The sequence below is a fragment of the Bos indicus x Bos taurus genome, chromosome 16, assembly GCF_003369695.1.
Source record: "Bos indicus x Bos taurus breed Angus x Brahman F1 hybrid chromosome 16, Bos_hybrid_MaternalHap_v2.0, whole genome shotgun sequence".
NCBI lineage: Eukaryota > Metazoa > Chordata > Mammalia > Artiodactyla > Bovidae > Bos > Bos indicus x Bos taurus.
Window position 1 is genome coordinate 42,485,451 of NC_040091.1, and position 24,676 is coordinate 42,510,126.

Here is a 24,676-nt window from a genome sequence, read left to right on the forward strand (position 1 = left end):
AGAGACGCCAGCTGCAACCATAAGAAAGCCCTTGTGCAGCAACAAAGACCCAGCTCAGCCAAAAACAAACTTTTAAAAATCTGCTTATTTGTTTTATCTTTTGACCTAACCACATGGCCTGTAGGATCTTAGTTCCCCAACCAGGGATCAACCCCCCACCCTCTACACACACGTCAGAGTCTTAACCACTAGACCTTCAGGAAAGTCGCACTGTAACTTAATTCTTAGTAATGACTGTGTATGTCTCTAGTTTTCTCTTCTCTTGAGAATCAGGCATTCACCTCTCGCTGGAGGAACTGGCTCTAGCGCACTTCTGGCCTAGCACATAGTATGCACTTACTAATCCCAAGTGGAAAGAATGTACTATGTTGAAATCAGTTTTTAAAGACCTGAGTGCCCAGCCTGCTTAACAGGTCCAGTGAGAGCCCAGGGCCCAGCTCGTGGTGGGGGCTCACTGAATGTTTGTTGAGGATCTGACTCACAGCGGCATCTCAGTGAGTCCTGAAAAAGCAGAAGTTCCTTAATAATAGACCAGCTCCCCAGGTCATCAGCAATGCAGGGCCCCCCAATTTTTTTTTAAAGACATTTGACCCAGACATACAGGTATCCCCTGCCTTTGAAAGTTTGCAGTAAGCCTCTTCGTTTTTTAAAATATTTATTTATGTATGTATCTATTAATATTTGGCTGCGCTGGAGCTTAATTGCAGCATGCAAGACCTTTAGTTGCAGCAGGCGCACTCTCAGTTGCAGCGTGGGGGATCTGATTCCTGATCAGGGGTCAAACCGCAGCCCCCTGCATTGAGAGCATGGAGTCTTAGTGACCAGACCACCAAGGAAGTCCCTCGGCCACTTTGTTGTTGTTTTTTTTTTTATATGAAGTTCTCCATTACTGTGGTTATGGCTTTTTTTCTGGTAAAAGTGAAAATTCTCTTTCGGTTTGCAAAAACAGGTGCTAAGGTATGTGTTCAGTTGCTCAGTCGCGTCCGACTCTGTGACCCCGTGGACTGTAGGCTCCTCTGTCCATGAAATTTTCCAGGCAAGAATACTGTAGTGGGTTGCCGTTTCCTCCTCCACTGGATCTTCCCAACCCGGGGATCAAACCTGCATCTCTTGGCAGGCAGATTCCTTACCACTGCGCCACCAAGTGGCAGAACTTGAACTTTCAGGACGGGGGGCCTAAAGCCTTACTGCAGTCATCAGGGGGAAGTAGTAGTTTCAGACCTTCTCGCACTTCTTTTACAGTTTAGTGCTGTATTTATTTTTAACTCATGTTGAGAGCCCCTAGAGGCCTCATCACATCCCAATCCTTTCCTCTTTTCCAGCACCTTCCCACAGCAGATTAAAATCAACTGGCTTTCTTGACAAATGTAAAACTACTAAGGAGAAGAAGGGTGCAGAGTTTGTTTATTTGTGCTTCATTGGAAGAATATACAAGCAGCCTCCCTCTTACTATCTCTATGGAGGAGTCAGGGATAGAGGAGAAAGAGAGAGACTGTAGATGAAGAATCATACAGGGTTTCCTTTTGACTCCTCAGCCCACAGCTACCCCTCATCTCAACTGAATCCTAAGCAGGGGAGGGGTGCTGAGGAGGCAGAAGTTCAACATACAAAGTCATTAGGGGTTGATTAGGGCTTCCCAGGAGGCTTTAGTGGTAAAGAACTTGCCTGCCAATACAGGAGACATGGGTTCAATCCTTGGGTCAGGAGGATCCCATGGAGAAGGAAATGGCAACCCACTGCAGTATTCTTGCCTGGGAAATCCCATGGACAGAGGAGCCTGGTGAGCAACAGTCCATAGGGTTGCAGAGTCCAACACAACTGAAGAGTCGGATACGACTGAAGCACACAGAATCTGAGGTGCGCTGAATCTGCAGGTGCAGAACCACAGATTTGGAGGGTATAATGAGTATAAGTTATACACAGATTTTCAAGGGGGGGTGGGGGTGGGGAGAACCCCACCCCCCTCTTGTTTAAGGGTCAGCTGTTTGGTAGGAACTGTTTTTACTGGATGAAAAGCTGCCATGTAAACTGGCCATTGTGTGCTCAGTCACTCAGTTGTGTCCAACTCTTTGCGACCCCTTGAACTGTAGCCCTCCAGGCTCCTAGGGGACCTTCCAAGCAGGAATACTGGAGTGGGTTGCCATTTCCTTCTCCAAACTGGCCACTATGTGGCAGCATTGCGCCACACCAGGAAACAAGGCCTACTGGTGATCACCAGGGATTAACACTCACTGAGCACTAACTTTTGGAGAAGGCAATGGCACCCCACTCCAGTACTCTTGCCTGGAAAATCCCGTGGATGGAGGAGCCTGGTGGGCTGCAGTCCATGGGGTTGCGAAGAGTCGGACACGACTGAGTGCCTTCACTTTCACTTTCACTTTCACTTTCATGCACTGGAGAAGGAAATGGCAACCCACTCCAGTGTTCTTGCCTGGAGAATCCCAGGGATGGCGGAGCCTGGTGGGCTGCCGTCTATGGGGTTGCACAGAATCAGACACGGCTGAAGTGACTTAGCAGCAGCAGAGCGCTAACTTGCTCATGAATGTGCTCCAGGTGCCCTGCCCTCCGAGGCAGGTACTATTACGCCCCATTTTATATTTGAAGAAGGTCCCACGGGTGAAAGAACTTTGCCTAAGGTTAAAACTGGCAGGAAGTGGTAGAGCCCAGATTTGAAGCAGCCTGGCTTCTGAGCCCACGGACTTATCCTCTGCTCTGGTCCCACTGCCCTCACCATAAACAGGCAAGCACAGTGCAGGCTTCCTGAGCCCTTTCCAGCTGCATTAAATAGGGGACCATAAATGTTGAATCGTTTATTTTTTCCTAAATTTGCACTGTAAAATGTCAATTCAAAACTCTATCTCCATCAGCTGTTACATATATTCTAGGAGCTCCTGGCCTTTTGGCTAAGATCAAGTGTAGTATGGGGGCTTCCCAGGTGGCACAGAGTTAAAGATACCACCCTGCCAGTGCAGCACACAGATACACAGTTTTGATCCTGGGTCGGGAAGATCCCCCGGAGGAAGAAATGGCAACCCGCTCCAGTATTTTGCCTGGAGTATTCCATGGACAGAGGAGTCTCTCGGGCTACAGTCCATGAGGTCAGAGAGTCAGACACATCTGAGTGACTGAGCACAAGAACTCATGGGGTCAGGAGTTTCAGATTCTCTCACCACCAAACAAATGGTTACAGCAATGTGTAACTATACCTATTGAGCACACTGAACGGTAGGATAATCTGGTGATTATGTGTGTGGATTCTGGCTCAGACTTCGGTTCTGCAGGAGCTCTGTGACCTTGGACAAGTTACTTCACATCCTCAAGCTTTGTCTGTAAACTGGGAATAGTGATAGTACCTCTTTCAGAGGCTGTTGTATTAAACAAGTAAACTTAAAACAGTGCCTGGCACACCCTCTGTTAGCTATTATTATATTCTCATGTGTGCCATTGATTACTATATGAGACCCTCAGGAAAATCCCCAAATAAGGCCAGAGTTCCCAACCTTCCCATGTCACAAATTGTCCTTTTCAAAGGAAGCATATGTGGCAGATTATATTTGGAAAAAAAAAAAAAGGAAAAATCTCCTGACCCACATGCTCCCCTAGAGCTTTCCACTCCCCACCATCAAGAGGTAAAGCCATACTCCTTCCCTTGAACTTATGACTCACTTGTAACTGATATGGCTGAAATAATGCTCTGCTACGTCCATTGTTGTATAGTCACTCAGTCGTGTCTGACTCTGTTCAACCCCATGGACTGCAGCACGCCAGGCTTTCCTGTCCTACACTATTCTCCCAGAGCTTGCTCATCTCGTCCTCCGTCATCCCCTTCTCCTCTTGCCTTCAATCTTTCCCAGCATCAGGGTCTTTTCCAATGAGTCCGTTCTTCACATCAGCTGCCCAAAGTATTGGAGCTTCAGCTTCAGCATCAGTCCCTCCAATGAATATTCAGGACTGATTTCCTTTAGGATTGACTAGATTGATCTCCTTGCAGTCCAAGGGACTCTCAAGAGTCTTCTCTACCACCACAGTTCTTCGGTGCTCAGCTTTCTTTATAGTCCAACTCTCATAACCATACGTGACTACTTATGGCTTTGACTAGATGGACCTTTGTCAGCAAAGCAGTGTCTCTGCTTTTTAATATGATTTCTAGGTTTGTCATAGCTTTTCTTCCAAGGAGCAAACGTCTTTTAATTTCATGGCTGCAGTCACCATCTGCAGTGATTTTCGAGCCCAAGAAAATAAAGTCTGTCACTGTTTCCATTGTTTCCCCATCTATCTGCCAATATGGCTAGGCGTTAAAGGCAAGGTGGTGTTTGTTTTGTTAGCTGCAACACTGAGCCACCGAGTAAGATGTTTGCCTCCGCAAGGCCAACTGAGGCCACATGGTGAGGCCACCATGTAACTTTCCAGCTGATAGCCGGGGCTGAGGTCCCAGCCAACATTGGCCATCTGATGAATGAAGAAGACAGACACCTCCACATGGTCCCAGCCATGGAACCACCCCCAGCTTTCAAGTCTTCCTAGCTGAGGCCCCCAGATATTGTGGAACAGAGATAAGCCATCACCCCGGTAGCCTTCCAAATTTCTGACCCTCAGAATTAGGATAAAAAAAATGGTAGTTATGTTACACCACGGAGTTTGGGTGGTTTGTTACACACTGGGCAGAAACTGGCACAGCATATCCATTACTAGACAGTGAATGTGTCTATGCCAACATACATACTAAGCATGGCATATACATCCTGACGGTCTCTCTACCCCTTCTGAAAAGATGGCTTCCATCTGCCTCGAAGATGACAGCTGCAAATCCCTTGATTAAAGCCTCTGCTGAGAGACCATGTCTGCTCCCTTGTCGGATCCATGTCTTTTTTTCCTTCAATTGAAGTGTAATTGCTTTACAATATTGTGTTAAGTTTCTGCTATACAACATCGATCAGGTCTACGTGTGTATATATATCCTGACCCTCTTGAGCCTCCCTCCCTCCCCTATATGTCTTCCTAATTAACTCCTTTCTGTCCCAAATAAAGCAGAAAGAAGTTGTGGCTGACATCATAACAGACCTACAGTTTTTGGTGGTGTTTTTTTTTTTTGCCAAGGGAGGCCCTTTGCCAGAACGGCCACCAGATTGTCCCTGAAGCAGTTGTGCTGGACAGGACCCACCTGGCTGGGAGCAGAACCCGTCTGTGTCCACCTCCATCCACTTTTAGAATTGTTCAACTACCTCACCTTCACCAGGAGGTAGGTAATAAAGAGTAAATCATAAATAGGATTCACTATGTGGCAAACACTAATCCTCAAAAGAGCTCTGTGAACAGGTGCTATTATCATCTTTTTACAGATGAGGCAGCACATAGGTACCGAGATTAAGGATCAGAGTAACCATGAATTAGTGGTGATTCTAAGGTATGGGCCCAGGCTCTAACCATTGGGCTGGGCTGCCTTTACTAGAGCTAACGTAGGGAGTTTTTTATCAATGTATTTTTCTAATATGTCATGGTATGCAAAATTCCTAAGGCATGAAATAATATATAGTAAAAAAAAAAAAAAAAAGACACCCAGGCAAAGGACTCATATTAACAATAAAAATATCTCCCGTTTATCTTGCCCTTCTTGTGCCATAATGGGAACCTGGGAGCTTGTTAGAAATGCAGAATATGTACACAGGTATACCTGTGGCTGATTCATGTTCATGTGATGGCAAAAACTATCACAATATCGTGAAGTAATTATTCTCTAAAAATAATTTTTAAAAAGAAATGCAGAATATGGGTTCCCCGCCCCAGACCTACTGACTCAGAGCCTACTTCCTCCCACCCCCAACCGCTGCCAAGCTCCACCCCCTGGCAGGGTGGTGGCTGTTAGTGATGTATTCAGTGAAGATCTGCTTAAACACCTGAGCACACAGAGGAGCCCTGCCAAGAACTGTTTCAGGGCTGGTTTGTAAAGTGAATTCACCAGTAAGTGCTAGAAGTAACATTTGGTTTCTTCAGAAATACCACTGCCTCCAAGGACAGGCACACCCTCAAGTGGTAATTATTACCATTACCAATAATTACCAATAAGAATAATTACCATTTATGTAGATGCTTATGTGTCAAGTGTTGTTCAGTTTTTACCAGGTGTATCTTCAAAATAGCCTTAAGGAGGCCAGAATTCTCCAGGCCAGAATACTGGAGGGGGTAGCCGTTCCCTTCTCCAGGGGATCGTCCCAACCCAGGGATCGAACGCAGGTCTCCCAAACTGCAGGTGGATTCTTTACCAGCTGGGCCACAAGGGAAGCGTCTTAGGGAGGCTGGTATGATTATTATCCCCATTTTACAAATGAAAAAGTGAGGCCAGAGATCTTAAATAATTTATTTGTCTTAAGTCATACAGCTAGTAGGTCATAAGCTAGTTCACTCACTCCTTGACTATTTCCTCACCCTTCCCTCCAGAGTTAATCATTACCTAACTTTGGTGTTTCTGGTATTGGTTTTTTTATTTTTTTTAAGAAAATAAAGAAGAAAATATTTAACAAGACTAAATAAAGGAAATAAACTAATTCAAATGTAATGAAATCGGGTGCACATCTTTCTGCCAGTGAGGCTGTAGCTCAGTGTGGATGAGGTAAGACTACTTAAAGAATCTGGAGAAAAAGCATAAATATGATTTTTTGTTTTTCTTTTATTAAGTAAAAGGAAAGGGAGTTCAGGTGTGTGATACAAAGGTTCCAGTTTGATCAAATTCTACAAAACCGTTCCCCACCTTGATGAGAGCCGCTGCCTCCCTCAGCCACAGGACACGCGGGGAACGCTGCCTCGGGGAGCTGGCTCACACTGTCTCGCACACACTCCACTCCTGCTCCGTCCCAAGAGGTGAGGGCAGAGGGCGTGCTGGTTCTCTCCGAACTACTTGACACATAGAGATTCGGGCCAACTCTTCAGAGGAGTCTCTTACGACACATGATATTTTAAAAGATCTGAGCAGAAAGTAGGACAGAGGGCCATGTAAGCAGTGCTGTGTGGCAAATGGAATGTCCCGGTCTGCGGAGCTGTGGCTTGGAAAAGAAGCCCATCAGGCGTTGTACGACGACGAGGACACACTGCCCCCGTGGCCCGTCCAGTTGGTGTGGATGAACTGGCCCGGCTTGGCCAAGAGTTCGTAGGTATGCGCCCCAAAGTAGTCGCGCTGAGCCTGGGGAATAAGGGACAGGCTGGTTAGGACAGAGGCAGGCACGGGACTCCGGGCACCACCCAGGTGGATGTTCACCACCCACCCTAAAGCTTACCTGGATGAGGTTGGCTGGCAGCATCTCGTGTCTGTACCCATCGTAGAAAGAGAGAGCAGTGGTGAAGCAGGGCATGGGAATGCCTGCCTGGACACCAGTACTGATGGCCCGCCGCCAGGAGTCCTGAGCCAGAAAAGCAAAGCCAGAGACTAGTGACTAGCTCTCAGAAAAGACAACAGACTTTCAGGTGTGCGTGCAAGAGCAGATGCCCCTCAGAGCAAAACCCAGAGACGGAATTCCCGTACCACCGAGCTCTGGGCTACACACCTGGCAGTTTTCCACAGCTGACTTAAAGAAGTCATCCAGCAATAGATTCTGAAGTCCTGGGTTTCGATCAAACGCATCTTTTATCTTTCCCAGGAATACACTGAAATAACCATGAGAGAGAAAGTCGATGAATCTCAGGTAGCAGGCTGATAGCCTGGTAGAAAGGAGGGGAAGTAACAGAAACCCCAGCGAGCTACCAAGGCACCTGTCCTCCCGACCCCACCCCCAAAGCTTGCTGTACGGACCAGGAACACCGAAGCCCAGGTCACGAGAGGCCTGGGCAGAGGGCACGACTGTGCGCACGGAAGCACTTTAGACGGGGCAGTGTGAACACTCAAGTAACGGACACACAGGAAGGTGAGGTGACATTTAAAGCTGCCTGGTGGCCAGCGAGAGGACTCCGTGCGCAGCTCCAGGAAAGCCCTCCTGAGAGCGCCTGAGCCCCTGGTTCCCCCACCAGCACTCACCTCCTGATGATGCAGCCCCCCCTCCACATCAGGGCGATGCCGCCATAGTTGAGGGTCCAGCCAAATTCAGTGGCTGCCTGTCTTAGCAGCATGAAGCCCTGAGCGTAAGAGATGATCTTGGAAGCATAGAGGGCCTAAAGATGGACACCAAGACTCATCAGAACCGCAGTCAGCACACGGATGCCCTATCTTCCCTGCCGCTCCCCATTCCCCCCAGCAGCACAGATCCTACTTCCTCATCCCCACCCCCAGCAGTGCAAGGTCTACAGTTTAGGACAGGCTGCAGATCCGATCAAAGGGCACGGCTGGACTGTCCCCCTCCATGTGGCCTCAGGATGCTCTCCGGAAGCAGCCCCCTCCCCCACCCACCCCTGACAGGGCCCGCACACCTTTCGAATGTCCTCCAGGAATGATTTCTTGTCTCCTTCAAACGGGACATTCTGAGGCCCCTTCAGCTTTTTGCTGGCTTGGATCCTCTCATCCTTCAGAGATGATAAGCATCTCGCGAAGACGGCTTCTCCTGTGTGGGGGGAGGGGGTAGATAATGTGTCACCAATGTGCACACACAGAACCCGAGGAGGAGCGCTCGAGCCGGAGTGGGTGAGGGGAGCAGGAGGGGAGCACGACTTCAGTTTTACAAAGAGCTGAAAGTCTCAACCTTAGGCCACCAGAGTTAAAACAAACTTTCATAAGAAGCTCGAAACAGTTAATCTGAAAATTAAAAGTCCAAGTCAGTCTTCCACATAAACGCGGGTATTTAACCACAAAGACCACCATGAAATTCAAAGGGGGTGCTTTAAGGGGAAAAATGAAGCAGCAAAATCACTATTATTAAGAATGAACTCGGTGTTGGTCCAACAGTAAAATTTCTGTTTCAGCTGGGAGGACTTTAATTTTTAAATGCTCACCAACAACTCAATTTGTTTTCTTTTAAGCACTAATACCCACAACTTTGAAACAACCAGTACATTCAGAAGTAACACAGACTTCACCCTTCATAACATTACATTTTCTAATTCTTACAGTTTAATTTTCAGTATATCCATGATCATCGTTGCAGTTTAACAGTTTTATTTCATTTGAGTAAAAAAATTTCAATATAGTACTTTATCTTTTTGGTGAGGCAGGTAGCATAGAGGATCTTTGTTCCCTGACTGGGGATCGAACCCACGGTGCCTGCAGTGGAACTGCAGAGTATTAACCACTGGACCTCCAGGGAAGTCCCTCAGTATAGTATTTGAATATTAAGACCATTTGGTATCTTAAAAATCATCACTTATAAATAGTCACCCAATCGACAATTTGCAAAATTAGAATAATTGACCATTTTTCCCAACAGACAAAATGAAGTAAAACCTTTAGGAACTAACAGGGGACTCAGTCTTGAGGAAAGGATTCTGGCCATAGCCTTGAGAGTGGGTGTCTCCCTGGCCCTGTCCGCCTCTCTGGGCTCCTGCACACACACGATGACTTAGCAGTCCTGGGTAAAGGCTTCGAAAGACAAAGGCACAAGAAGGCAAGCGCGGTGTAACCGCAGGGTTGCTTAAAGATTAGACAGAAGACTCGCTTCCCCATTAGTTCAGCAAGCAAGAATGGCACCTGGCCAGGAGGAAGCCTGCCTGCCGTCCACTAGGAAGGGACAAAGTCTCTGAAACATCTGAGTAGGACTCTCTTGAGGGCTCTAATACTCATATATTTGAGTCAATGTTGCACGAACTGCTCCCAGTTACTGGTCCTGTGGCCCGCCCCCGGATGGTATTCAGATTAGCTAAATAGCAGTCCACTTCCTTCTCTGTAGAGCTGGACTAACTGCTTCCCTCCTCACCAGGCCTGCAACCACCCTGTTCAATGTGAACAGTGAAGCGTAATTAACCACGAAACCAAAGTGGGAGATTAGGAGGGAAAGGCAACCCGTGTCTGGAAGAGCCAACAGTGCTGGGGAACCACTCTGCCAGGAGCAATGAACAGCCTGTCAGTAAACAGGCCAGAGCCTGCCTTCATTCTTCTTTTCAATCTTGCCAGGTGTATCTATTTTATTCTTTTTTATCTGTTTTTTTGTCACATAGAAAGGCATGAGGGATCTTAGTTCCCCAACCAGGGATTGAACCTGTGCCCCCTGCAGTGGAAGTCCCTATTTTATTCTTAAAGAACCATCATGCTGTTCTGTTAATCCTCTTAGTATTTTTATCTCTGCTGATTATTTCCGTCTCTCTACATCTTTTTGAGTTTGATGTTTAGCTCATTAAGATAAAAAAACAAGGGTGGGAAGGATATAAGACAACTTCAGGACAGCAGTACTCTTCTAAGAACTTAGGAAAGAAATATTAAAGGACTAGAAACACATAAGTAATATTTTACTAGATAACTGAGAAAAAAACTTAGCAAAATAGTGTTGAGTACCTAAGCTTTTATTATTGTGTGAACTGTCGTATGAAAAATTCCATTACAGTTACCTTTCCTATTAAAAAGATCTTAAGTCACTGACTATAATTAAATCACTAATGTTAAAATGATCCAGGGAATTCCCCGGCAGTCCAGTGATTAGGACTCAGTGCTTTCACTGCAGGGCCCCAGCTTCTGTCCCTGGTCAGGGAACTAAGATCCACAAGCTGAGCAGTGTAGCCAAAAAAAAAAACTCCTCAAAGTCAAACTGCAAAAGACAGATAGTGATTCTGGAATTCATCTTAAAGCTCACATGACTGGCAGAAGGATTACAAAGAAGAGATTCAAAGGCAGCTTCAGCCTCTCTCACACTGTAACCTTATGCAAATGCAGAAAGAGCAGACCGCACTTGGAAAGCCAACTAGTGTTGAACAGGCGCTCTGGAAGGCCTGCTCTCAGGGGCAGGGCTACACTAACACTCCAGAAGGATGCCAGGATCAAAACCGAGACAGGGGTTCAGTCAAAAGCTGAGCGTTACCGATGAGGGTGACGGGCACGCCGTACTCCAGGGCGGAGATGGCGGTCCACTTCCCGGTGCCCTTCTGCCCCGCGCTGTCCCGGATCTTTGGCAGCAGGTGTTTGCCATCAGCATCTTGGAACTTGAGAATATTGGCTGTGATTTCAATCAGGAATGAGTCCAGCTCTGTCTTATTCCATTCCTCAAAGGCCTGTGTGCAAGGCATGAAAGAAAGCAATGTGAGAGAAACCAGGGTTATGCAGGAGACACTCCCCTAATGGACTCATCCTTCTCCCCTGTCAATACTGACGGCTGCTCACAACCTGCTCAACACCTGAAGCTAACTGGCTCCTCTCCAGGACACCCCAACACTTCTCCCACCAGCTAAGTTTTATGCTAAGAGTCAGCTGCATCTGATTGCAGCCTGTTGATGCTGGTCTTCTGATCACCAGACTGTGCTTCCCTGAGCCGGGTGTACCCTCACCTCGCATGGGTCTCCCTACAGTCACCTTTCTCCAGCAGTCAATCTGGAGAGCAGCCTCTTACATCCCTTTACTTTTCTTTACAATAATGATCATGAACTAGCTTTTTATAATCAGTCATTATTGTCTGTCCTCTCAAGATCCATGAGGGCAGGACTTTGTTTTTTCCACTAATACATCCCCAACATAGAAGAGTGCCTGGCATATAATCCAGGGACTCATATTATGTAAACCAATTAAATATGAACACACACAAAAAAGTAATGTTTCTATGAAAACTAAGTCATTGTTTTTGAAAGAACAATAAAGAAAAGTCAGTAAAACAAGGTAAATGAGGATGACACATTTAAAAATTAGGAGGAAAAGTAAAAATAAAAATAAAAAAAATAAAATAAAAATTAGGAGGAAAAGTAGAGAATCTGGAAGGACTCTGCACTGTGTACCTTGCAAGTAAGCATCTGTCAATCATGTTCCACTGGAAATAACTGGAAGGACGAGCTCCAGATGAGAAGGCTGACAGATGCCGATCAGCACGGCCACACTTAAAAGGACCGCTCATACAATGACGGGTGGGTGAACTTTTGAACATACCTTCCTGTATTTTCTTTTTGGGGGACTGCACTGAAAGGCGTGTAGGGTCTTAGTTCTCCAACCAGGGATGGAACCCATGGCCTGTGCAGTGGAAGCTCAGAATAGGGGACTTCATTGGCAGGCCAGCAGTTAAGACTTCCACTGGTCAGGGAACTAAGATCCCACTTGTTATACGGCCAAAAAATAAATGTTTGCCTATTTAATGATGCTGAAGTATCTAAAGAGTACTAACATCTGCAGTTTACTTTGAAGTATATATTTCAAATATATATAAAATAAATATATTTATTTATATAACATAAAACTAATAGAGGGATGGACAGATAATAAAGCAAGTACTTAATACAGTAAAATGTCAATGGTACAGTCTAGGTTGTGTGTGTAAGTGATCACTCAAGTTCTTTCAGTTGTGTTGTATGTTTGAACACTTTCATAATAAAATGTTGGCGGAAATGCTTGTTTCCATCTCTAACTTTTTGATTAACTGTCAGCCAGTCCCACCTTGATCAGAAAAACGGGCTTCTGTTGCTCCTCCCATGAGGGACCCTGCAGTTGAGTGACACTGGCCTAAAACACTGTCCCTGGCTGAGTGTCCGCCTGTCACATCTTGTGATCCTGTTACTGAGAGCAGCCCTGGGATGAGGCTGAGTCCAGCCAGGCCACCAGGATGACCAAGGGAAAAAGAGTGAGCAAGACTTACTGCCACCCACCTTGGGGCTTCCCAGGTGGCGCTCGTGGTAAAAAAACCCACCTGCCAATGCAGGAGACGTGGATTAGACCCCTGGGTCGGGAAGATCCCCTGGAGAAGCCAGTGGCAACCCACTCAAGTATTCTTGCCTGGAGAATCCCCATGGACAGGAGCCTGGTGGGCTTCAGTCCATGGGGTCGCAGAGTCAGACACGACCGAGCACGCAGCACTCCTGCCCCGCCCCTGCCCAGGCTCACCTTGGCCATCTCCGCATGCCCCATGCACAGGACGTCCCTCATCAGGTGGTAGGCCTCACAGATGAGCTGCATGTCCCCGTACTCTATGCCGTTGTGCACCATCTTCACAAAGTGTCCCGCACCCTCGTCCCCCACCTGTGAGAACCACAAGCCAGGAGGCCTTCAGGGGGCCACAAAGCACACCGGAGGAGCCCATGTCCCATCCTTTGGCCAGGCTCCCTCCCCAGACAAAAAAAAATGAAGAAGTATCTATAGTATTTTCAACCACAAGGGGAAAAGAAGCTGGCCAATTAAACCACTTGTACTTTAAACAATACAGAAATGTTCTGTAGTTGTAATGGCCACTGAGGGGTAAGGAGACCTCAGATACAAGGTCTGGCCCTCAACCATGTAAGCCCAGAAATGTGTTCTCGCCAGGGTGCCAGAGTGGACAAGGTACTGATGTATAATAAAGCCAGCAAGGTTATAAAACCACAATACCAGTCTGTGAATTTATGATGAGAAATTTAACTTTGTGTGGTGACCAGTGTTAGTCCAAGTGACACCCTCCTCTGTCCCTGTGGATAAGCCACAGGGGAAGTCAGAGTACCTGAAAACTGGCTGGAGGGCAGCGAGTCTGGACAGGGAGGGTGAAGGGGCATCAGACTGCATGTCAGGTGCTGCCATCTCCAGGACGGGACGTGCCTGCCCGTGGATGGTGCTGGTGGCCCAAGCAGTGTCCCCGCAGCTGCATAGCCGGGAGGAATGCTGTCCCAGGTCACCCTTACACAGAGGCTTCCGCCCACCTTTCCACTGCTGACCTACCCCCTCCTGGTTTTGACACTTTCTTCGGCCGTGAAATTATATGGCTAATAACACCTTGCTTCACCCCCTTCCTTCCTGTAACTTCAGTACTGAACTAAGGGGGGCCCGCTTTTAGTGTCTAGACCAGTTTTTTCAATAACCTAAGGGGAAGGCTTGGGGCTATGGAAAATCAATGAGAGTTGATCAAGATACACAGGCAAGTACTGTTATTTTCTCCATGGTTACGTCCTAAATGTATCTAAAAAAAAGTTACTGCCACTGTGCCTTCATTTTTACTATAGCAATTTATTCAAGGAACAAACTCCCTTCCCAGTCCTCCATACTTGTGAGGAACTTACTCAGTCCTCTGAGTCACAGCACCAGCCCCTCTTGACACAAGGGTTTCTGACTGACCTCAGTGACCACGGGTTAAAGTGTGAGGGCAGCTTGGTCACCAGGCCCTGTCAGGCCCAGGCATGGGGAGGGCCCCTCCTTCCCTGTGTCCTTGAGTCCTTGTTTCATCCCTGCCTTTTATCTCATGTAAAACAAAACATCAATAAAAATGGCACGTAGAATAAAATTCCAGGGGATTAGGAGCTAAAGCAATCTTGGAGGTCACCCAGCCCAACCCCCATATTTGACAAATGAGAACACTGAAGCCCATGGAAGACAGTGACTGAAGACCATGGAAGACAGTGACTGAAGCCCAGGGGACACAGTGACTGAAGCCCAGGGGACACAGTGACCATCTAATGTCACAGTTCTAGTTAGTGGGGAGCCAGCATGACAACTCAGGTGTCCCCAGCCCAGTGCTCTGTTCATTGATGGGATGGACTGAGGCTGTAACAAGAGACAATGTATTTTATTCATAACACAAAATATAGGAAGGGGAAGTATTAGCCTTGGCCTCTGTCACATTCAGTGAGGGCAAAAAGCTGCAGCTTTTCTGTGCTAATCTAGCACAGAGTACCAATCCCAGGAGCAAACTCCACATTTGATTCTGACATTCTTTTTTTTCCAGCTGTGCAGCTTGTGGGATCTTAGTTCCCTAACCAGGGACTGAACCCAGGCCATGGCAATGAGATTGTGAAGTCCTAACCACTGGACCACCAGGAAACTCCCTTGGCATTCTTTCTTTAGCCATGAAGTAATATGACTAAAAAATCTTAGTTCACCTTTTCTTTCCTGATACTTTTTTAAGGAATCCATATTTTAGATGAATTGAGAAGGGCTGCTTTTAATATCAACCTCCAGTTATGAATATTAAGATACAAGGAATGTACAAGAGACACGTTTTAGACACCAGCTATGCTAGTGTCTTAAGAGACTGAGGCACTCATGTGACAAAGCAAACCACCGGGCCTGCAGCGATCCTCTGCACCCTGTGCCCGCGGTGCCAACCGGCTCGAGCGGGGCCCAGAACCTACCCAGTCACAGCAGGGTTCTCCTGTCCCCACTTTGGCGGCGATGCCTTGGAAGATGGCCTTGATGTGGGGCCTGTGGGAGGGAAGCGCGTGGTTCAGCTGCCAAGAACAGAAGGGCTGAGGGCTCCTTAAGTTCTCAAGGACGGCCCCTCCCACCCAATTTTTCCTTTCTAATGGAAGGTGGGAGTGCCCTCGAAAAAGTCATGAATAAACTAAGTCCTCAAGGTAAGCCAGTCAGAGGCTGCGGACTATCTGATTTGAGATAGGAGACAAAAAGCCTGGGCAGAAGGGTCAGCAAGGCCCCAGGAGAAACTTCTGTGCATCTCAGAAAACACAGCGATCCCCACCGTTCCCACAGAGCCTTCTACTGTCTGGAATGATGTTATCACTGATGGCAGGATCCTGGACAGACAGAACCGGAAGCACTTCCAAGAGCTGTATTCCTTACCGTTCGGAGAAAAAGCAGCTGCTCTGCATTCCTTGCATGCCTCCTGTACCTCCTGACACCTTTTCCTTCTGTTCTCACTGCTAACCAATACAGGCTACTTCACAAAAGGGATTCGGTGAAGACATGAAACCTGATGGGGCTGCACAGGATGAGGGGCTGAGGCAGCTCCACTTTAACCCTTTAGAGCTTCCCTGAACTTGACTCACTTTTTCAGGTAAAAGTACCATTTCTGCTCCTGACGGGCCAGTCAGGAAAATGTATCCACGGGAACTGGAGCACTCATGAATGTATGTATAGCACTTTCGTGTGTACCGTCTGCAGTTCTAACAGCCTTCACTGGGCAGTACCCAAGGTAACTCTTTTTAAGCTTATGAGAAGCAGGAAGGCCTCTGCCTCTAGATTTTAACACATTCAAGAGAATCATTAGGGAAAGACTGAAGGCAGGAGGAGAAGGGGGTGACAGAGGATGAGATGGTTAGATGGCATCACTGACTCGATGGACGTGAGTGAACAAGCTCTGGGAGTTGGTGATGGACAAGGAAGCCTGGTGTGCTGCAGTCCACGGGGTCCCAAAGAGTGGGACATGACTGAGCGAATGAATTAACTAACTAATCATTAGGGGAGTAATTAAAAGAATAATCTTCCCCAATAAACCCCTCATCTCTGGGGAATGGATTTGATCACTCCTTTTTTAATAAATTCTTCTTTTTTTTAAACTTTTTTTGTCTAAGCCTCAAAGCATGTGGGATCCTAGCTCCCCAATCAGGGACTAAACCCATGCACCCTACAATAGAAGCTCAGAGTCTTAACCGTAAGACTGCCAGGGAAGTCCCTGATCACGCCTTACTTTATTGCCTAATGTAAGTCTACAATATTTGGAAACCAAACTCATTCAAAAAAGTACATTGCCTGTCCATGTCTCCCTCACAGGGATCCTTCCTTTTCTATTTCTTTCTCTTCTGCTCTATCTATTGTCCTCTATCTGGCTTTCTCTTTTCCTGCAGCCTCAGCAGTGGTGTTTCCCTCAGTCTAAGTTACATACAACTAATTACTTGCATCTTTTCATTTTAATCCTCTACCCGGCTTATCACCCCAACCCCTGTGTCTCATACAGCCCACCTGTTACATCATCACCAGAGCACCTCCCTTCCGGCCGACTACCCGTCCTCTTACACACAGCACGGTGGGCAATGTAAAATTTGTTTCTTCTTCAGTTAAGTAAAAATTCTCTACCTGGTTTCCAGGGAACGGAAGAGGCCTCATCTCACTGCCATTATTCACAGTGATTAACTATACATATCTGAGCTGAAGAGGCAAACCTTACTCCTAAGTCCAGACAGTGCATTATCTGAGCTGCCTTCTTAAAGCCTCTGAACCCTTGAAGCCTACTTAGAACTTCCATTATCGGTACTGGAGGAAGTAACAGAGAGAAAAAGGAAAAGAGAAACAGGTACACACATTACATCAAAGCAACAAAACATAAAAGACTATGTCCAGCATCTCCCATCGCCATCACTCAGACTGCACAGAGGACAGTGGGTGGCAGGGCTGGCCTCCACCCACCGATCTCTAGGTCCAGGCTCCCTGTGCCCATGCAGGTGGTGCCTGCGGTACTCACCAGGCCTCCTTGTTCCCTCCCGGCATAAGCGACGGGCCATATCGGGCCCCGTCCTCTCCACCGCTAACTCCGCTCCCCACAAACAAGATGCCCTTCTCCTTGAGGTCTCGACACCGTCTCTACAGGAAAGAAAAAGAATTTCATCATGTTTCCTAAAATCAGTTTCTCCCACCATATGAGACAGGTATGGACATTCCACATTTGACTTCAGTGACCCAAGAATCCAAGAATAACCTGGCCATTCAAGATATTTAATTCCCTCAGTTTGGGAACTTAAAAAAAAAAAAATCCATGGACGTTTAAGATAGCTACCCAAAGGGAGGGCTTCCCTCGTAGCTCAGTTGGTAAAGAATCTGCCTGCAATGCAGGAGACCCAGGTTCGATTCCTGGGTCGGGAAGATCCCCGAAGAAGTAACTGGCAACCAACTCCAGTATTCTTGCCTAGAGAATCCCCATGGACAGAGGAGCCTGGTAGGCTACAGTCCATGGAGTTGCAAGAGTCAGACACAACTTAGCAACTAAACCAAACCAACCCAAAGGGAAATAATAAAGCCAAACATACATTCTCACCTTACAGACCTTGTACAATAAGACTCAACGAAGAGGTGGTTTAATACAAGCATGACTTATGGCCACTCGGCACTTAGATTGTACCGGGACTTTCCCAGCACATGAACCCATTAGAGCAGTGGCCCTCACCCACACTGCCCAAAGATGTATCACGGATTGGTGAAGAGAAAGGGACATGAGCATAAACGCCCAGCTTGCTGAGTCTAAGCAGCAGTCATCCTTCTGAGTTCCATGTGTGACCAGTGAGAACCTCATCCATCAGGCACGTCTTGATGGCCAGTCCCCAAAGAATCAGCACCACAGAAGGATGTCCACTCTTCCGTCACATGCGCAGCACTGCTGCTTTTTTTCTAAAATGTTCCCAGAACCTGGAAGAATGTGGACTGAGAAACACTCACCATGGTATCCCTGTATTCAGAATTTCCTCCATCAATGATGATATCACCAATGTCTAGCAAAGGTACCTGTTAACCAGACACCAGCATTAAGGCAAAGAAATGAAAGACAAAAATGAATATACCTTGACCAGCTAAAACAAACAAGAATTTATCCCAAATAAACCTGAAAGCCTGAAAGTGTGTGTGTCTGTGTGTAAAAAGTTTAATCTTCAACAATCCTCTCTGAGGCTAGAGTTGAAAGTCAAAGTGTCAATCACTCAGTCATGTCTGACTCTTTTTCAAACCCTTGGACTGTAGCCCACCAGGCTCCTCCGTGCATCGAATTCTCCAGGCAAGAATACTGGAGCAGTTTGCCATTTCCTTTTCTGGGGGATCTTCCCAACCTAGAGAGAGAACCTGGGTCTTGCACACTGCTGGCAGATTCTTTGCCGTCTGGCCACTAGGCCAGGGAAACCCTATTTAAGCTTAGGGCTAGCAAGCAAACCCAGTCAGAACTCACCACAACTGAAATAATTCTTTTTAACTAAGATTTTTACAACAAACAAATCCTACTTGGAAAATTTTCTATGTCCAATGGGTACCACGTATCTAGGATTTATATTCCTAGATTGGATTAGTTTTAAAAGATCTATAAAATCTCCGCCTGGAACAGAAAGTGGGTCCAGTAAATATCTAATGGTTTGGTATATGAATAAATTATTTGATCACCACCATTTGAAGATGGCAGGAAAAGACCAGGCATTGAACAAGAATATCTTCCTATGGCTCACCAACTAAGCTGGCTTTATCATTCAATCTCCCCCCACAAGGGAGATTCATTATTCAACCTCCCCGCACAAGGCTCCAGTTTACATTACTTAATACTGTCCTGTGCTGAAGAGTGGACTTCCATGGTGGCTCAGATGGTAAAGAATCTACCTCCAATGCAGGAGACCCATGTTCGATCCCTAGGTCAGGAAGATTCCCTGGAGAAGGGAATTGCTACCCACTTCAGTATTCTTGCCTGGAGAATTCCATGGACAGAGGAGCCTGGTGGGTTACAGTCCAGGGGTTCCCTAAGAGTCAGACTCTCTCATACACACACAGTGAAGAGTACTCTGCAATTTTCCAGTTCATTCCGTCCAAACTAGTCCTGGGCAGCCTGACATCTTACTACACAAAAAATCTGGTGTGTCATTTATCACAACGTTCTTCTTTTCTAGGTCATTTTTCAACAGAGGCATAGTGGAGTCTTAACCACTGGACCTCTAGGGAAGTCCCAGAACTGGAAGCTTTTTTTGAACATCAAAGATAGACTTCACTGAGATTACTGATATTTCTATTCTGGTTGATAATGAATTCTTACTGACATGTCTCTTGGTGGCCTCAGAATTTTATATACAAAGAATTATCACCACCCAAGGATATACTGTTACTTAATTAGTGCCAATCAAGTTAACCACCACTGAGTCATTAAAGCAGCAGTTTTGTCAGGAGTGAGCAGACTGCATCTAGAAACTGAAAAGGGACAAAAGGTCTTAACCAAAAAGCAGTGAAACAGCTAAAGGAAGTCCTGTCAGATGAGTGGCAGCTGGGAGAGAGCTGGCCTCACCAGTTTCTCAATGAAATCATCAACGGCCTGACCGGCCTTCACAAGGAGGATGATCCGCCGTGGCTTCTTCAGCTTGGACGCCATTTCCTCCAAGGAGTGAGCACCAAGCACCTTGGTGCCCTTCGCCTCGTTGGCCAAGAAGTCATCAACTTTGGAGACTGTCCTATTAAAAGCACAGACCTAGAAGGACAAAGGGCCTGATTAGGAGACCTAGGACACAGAAGACCTTCAGACTGAGGATCAAGGAACAACGGGTTTCTATACAGCCCAAGGTTTTGGGAAGGGAGGACCCTGATTCTAACTTTTCTCCACCCAAGTGCTGATGGATCACCGTAAAGTTAATTATAGGATAAAAAAGCAAAGGACTGAATATAAGCAAAGGTCAACTGGCCATAACATATTGGGCCAGAGCCTGTCACTATTTGTTTAGGACTTAAATCTGGGAACTGGCTAGTTCCAGATGTTACCTTTTGTCACTGATAATTCTTGTATGTAAGCCAGTTTAGTACTCACACCCGAACTTTCCTCCAGATCCCATTAGGCAATAAAGTTGAGATCTACACTTTCGGAGGGATTTCTCCGCCTCAGAAGAGGGGCGGGTTTACTCAAGGCCACCTTGCAGAATGGGTGGGTCTGTTCAGCAGGACTCCTTCCTGAGAGGACTGTAAAGTGGGCCTCCCACCCCCACATGTAAAGCGGGGCTTCTCTGTCTTGCAAAAATGTTAAGCAGCAACAGAGCAAACAGAAAGAGAACCACATTCCAGGTTACAAGGGATCTTCCAAATCAGAACAGTCCCCAGCACTCAGGCTAAGGCACCGAGGACCCCTAAGGGAAGAGTGTGCCCCTCCCCACTTACCACAAAGCCATGGTCATTCATGTTCAAAATTAAGTTCTGGCCCATGACAGCCAGTCCAATCAGGGCAATGTCAGCTCTGAAAGAGGGGAAGAGGAACAAAGGAAACTTGTCAGTTGTACTTAATTCATCACAACTCATGAGTTTTCTAGCTTTTGATACAATTAACAACTCATCTTAACTTTCCTCTAGCCCACTCCTCCCTTTTGCACTTTAGACCCTGGGGTTGCAGCCTTCAGGCCACCCCCCATCGACCACTTCGCGGGTCTCCAAGTTCTCCTGGACCAACGACACATGCACAAGGAGGGGGTTCCCGGCACAGGCTCTTCTGTGCTACGGCCGAGCTGGTGATGACGCGTCCGAGGCCTTCCGTCTCTGCAGCCGGGCCGTCCAGGGGCCCGAGCTGCCCTCGGCCACGCCTGTCCCCTCCTCTCTCTCCTTTACTAGGAACGGGATCCGCCCGCGTCACCGCGAGGGGCAGAGGGGCTGGGTCCCAGGAAAGGCGAGGCCGCGGGGGTGGCATGGGGTCCGGGGCTTCTCTGGAGGTCCCGGGCTCCGGGCGCCACGAGGCCGGGCTCTGGAGACCCCCGGGGCGAGGCGGCGTCAGGGGCGGCTCCGGTGTCCGCGCCGGCCCCCGGAAAGTTCCCTGGCCACCCGCAGGGTCACTCACTGGGCCATGGCGGCGACGGCGGCGGCGGCAGAGCGGGCTGGAGCAAGCAGACCCGAAGTGCAGGGAGCGTACGGCGAGGATGATCCGGGCCGAGTCCTGATCCGGCTCGCCCCCGGAGGCTCTGGCCGCGGCTTTCCAGCGCTGGCCAATCGGAAGGGCGGGGCGGAGTCTTGATGACACGCCATTGGTCCGGCCTGGCGCCTGTTAGACCACCTGAGGAAAGTAGGCCCGCCCATTCCTAGGGCTGGTTCAGGAGAGCGCCGAGCACATCGATGACATCTCCTGCTCGCCCGCGGGGGCGTGGCGCGGGCGGTGGGCGCGGGTCCCGGGCGAAGGACACGTAGGGCCTGAGTTCTGCTCCGAGCCTCGGTCCGGAAGAGTGGTGGCTCACGTCGGGCCGCGCTTTCCAGTGAAGCGGGCACTTGGACGCCTGTTGTTCAAGTGTCCATCACTCCCTCCCTTCGCCGCGGGTACCCTGGGGATTATGCGTGGAATTGCTCCACCCTGGACAGGGCCCGAGGTGCATTCCTTCCTTTTTAAATTGTTATTTATTTGGCTGCGCCTGGCTCTTAGTTGCTGCTTAAGGGATTTTTAGTTCTAGTTGCATCATGAGAACTCTCAGTTGTGGCATGGGGGATCTTAGTTGCCCCACCAGGCATCAAACCCGGACCCTGCAGTCTTAGCCACTGGAGCACCAGGGAAGTCCCCGGAGGTGTATTCTTGTCTGTAGACACTGTGATGAGTGCCAAGAAACGTTGCTCCTCACCACGACCCTGTGGGGGGTCCAGCCCCGGCTGATCCAGGGTATTCGAAGCGGGGACAGCGTCGGCGACCCATTTATTTAAATATTTTATCAAAGATATAAAGAGTAATAGGATGAGGATAGCTCAGTGAGGAAATTCAGTGGAGAAAAGAGGCTGAATAAACTTCCAAAGCAGGGAATTTACGTCACCTACGAAGGCCGCAGGCGTCCTCCCGTTCTCCCAAAGGAGAGGAGACGTTAAGGCCTCCCCGGTCGGATCTTAGAAGCCCAGGCAAAATTAGTAGGCTTGACGAGCTTCCCTGCCTCAGAGGAAAAATTCAGCTAGAAGGTGAAAGAAAGAACGACATGGGGAGACCAAGTTTCGGTGAACAAGGCCCGCACTTTATTTTCCAAAATAGTTTTTTATGCCTTAAGTTGTGCATAGAGGATAATGGGGGAAGGGGTGGAATCATGCAGGGACAGCAGTTACTGGTCCTAATCGAAGCCAGGCTTTCAAACTTATCATATGCAAAAGTTCAGGTGAATTACATCATCTTCTGGCCAGGAGGCCTGTTAACATTTTAAGAAACTTATCTTTCTCTAAAGGTGATTATTCCAAAGTCAGGCACCAGCCTCCAGAAAAGCATTGGACAAAGCTGCATTCCTATAGGGCAAAGGTGAGGTGGGCTCAATCAAGAAAAGAATTAACTCAAGGGTCCAAGGTTACAAACATTGAGGCTACTACTTACATTTCTATACACCCATTATATCAATCAATACACTGCCAAGGACATAGTAGGTAAGGGGTATGGAGACTTAGCAGCAAACACTGGCTCAATAAGTGAAAAACCCTTCACCAGTACAATTTCTAATCAATCTTTTAACTACTCAAAGGAATCTGTGTTTAGACAGTTTAGAACATCTCCTGCCTCTCACAGTTGGGAGGCTCTGAACAATCACATGTGGCCGGAAAAACCTATTCAGGCAGGCTAGAGGATTTCCAAAGGAGTTTGTAGGTTGAAACACTGTCACACCCAGGAATTATTAACTGGAGCTGTAAGCTAACTCTTTTTTCAGAGAGAGGTAGTGGGGGACAGCCCCCCGTAACGTCAGAGGTGTAGGTGAAAGCATAAAGTAGGCAGACTCTGGTTTTGGGGGTAGATGCTCGAGAATTTCCAGGGAGACTCCTGAGGCTTGATCCCGCCTTTGCGTATGCCAAGCCTCCTTCCTCATGACCTTTGCCACGGGCGGAGCTCGCTCCCCGCAGGAGACGTGTTGCCTCTTTTTACAGGTGAAGAAACAGGCTCAGAGAGCAGGTGGGGGTGTACTTGCCGGGCTGTGATGGGGCCTGGCTTGGAGGTCGAGAAGCCACGTAAGGGTGAACGGGCCGTTCAGGGCATTAAATGCCATCTCCCACGTGCGCTGTCCCTGGTGCACGAGGCGTCTTCATTCTCGGCCCTGAACCCTGCCGCCTCCTGTGCAGATGCCGGTGAACGAAGCTTAGCTCCTCGGGTATCTTTTACAGTTTTGTTCTGTTTTCTGTGGACGCTTGGCATCACCTAACAGTGCTTTGCACACAGTAAGTGCTCAGCAGCTGCTTAACTACTAGAATCACACAGCCAGTAAACGGCTAGATAGTGACCCAGTTGTGACCCATTCAAGGCTATTTCCGGCACCAATTGCACAGGTTAATTTGTAACATAGGTTTTAACAGATACTGTTACAACTTCCACCTTAGCACAGGTCCCACTATAGCCCTTTTTTGCCTGTTGAAAGTCCTGTGTCAGTTAAATCACACAATGTTTCTGTTAATGCAATGTTTCTGTTAATTCTGTTAATGCAATAGTGGAATCTTACTCTGAAATTTAAAAATGGTATCACAGCCCACTTTATCTTGTATGTCCCTATCCTATATGAGGGTTCCTCCCCTAGAGACAGTCTTCGTATCAGTTTTTTTTCCCTTGAGTTGCTTCCATATTTGCCTGTTTTGCACTGGCCAGGCCTTATTACAGTAATACTTCTTAGTGTACAGTTTTTCTTTTTACTCTCCTGTTGCCTGGCAGGCACAACGTTCATGGACTGTGGTTGACTCACTGCATAAATATCTAGGTGGGGCCAAGCTTAGCACAGAACTTCCTCCTGAGGGCAAGAGCAGTCCCTGCCCATGGGTCCCTTCTTGCTTCTATGGGTGCAGAATATAGCTGTAAGCAAGCCTCATACTTATTTTAAAGCTATAACAAGGTGCCCAGCTGCCCTCAGTGCTACTCTGAATGGGAAGGAAGTGACTAGGGAGATATGAACTGATAAGCCAGGCAAACCAGAGCATGCAAGCTGACTGCCACAGTGAGCCCTGCACTGAGACCTGAGCCTTAATCCCACTTCTACCCAAACGGGGGATTTGGTAGCTTTAGATGAACCAGCTGGTCAGAATCTTGAAGCTCTTTCAGCCCAGTGTCCGCAAACTCCAGTGGTGTTTATTGGTTCATCAAATCTTTGTTGCGGCGTTCAGGCTTCTCTCTAGTTGCAGTGCTGCAGGCTTAGCTGCCCCACGGCGTGTGGCATCTTAATTCCCAACCAGGCATTGAACCTGCATCCCCCGCATTGGAAGGAAGATTCTTAACCACTTGATCACCACAGAAGTCCCACAGGGAGCTTGTTC

The 24,676-nt window shown here is 47.7% G+C and overlaps 1 protein-coding gene across 1 annotated transcript; it reads right to left on the reverse strand.

Annotated features, from left to right (window-relative positions):
* Positions 1-6,644: 6,644 nt before the first annotated feature.
* PGD (phosphogluconate dehydrogenase) lies at positions 6,645-21,414 on the reverse strand. The gene is made up of 13 exons (XM_027564944.1): positions 21,276-21,414; positions 20,609-20,684; positions 19,752-19,931; positions 18,161-18,226; positions 17,193-17,311; positions 15,130-15,199; positions 12,920-13,054; positions 10,923-11,112; positions 8,392-8,522; positions 8,003-8,136; positions 7,536-7,635; positions 7,269-7,391; positions 6,645-7,174 (listed from the first exon to the last, which is right to left on the reverse strand). Exons 1-13 carry the CDS (start codon positions 21,281-21,283, stop codon positions 7,055-7,057), a joined length of 1,452 nt encoding a protein of 483 aa, XP_027420745.1. The 5' UTR covers positions 21,284-21,414; the 3' UTR covers positions 6,645-7,054.
* Positions 21,415-24,676: the final 3,262 nt, after the last annotated feature.

Excerpts from the sequence above, each read along its gene's own strand:
- PGD (XM_027564944.1), bottom strand. Across the intron at positions 15,200-17,192 it reads GGAGGGAACAAGGAGGCCTG|GCCCCACATCAAGGCCATCT; the intron begins GTGAGTACCGCA and ends TCCCTCCCACAG. Across the intron at positions 8,137-8,391 it reads TCCTGGAGGACATTCGAAAG|GCCCTCTATGCTTCCAAGAT; the intron begins GTGTGCGGGCCC and ends GTCCATCTTTAG.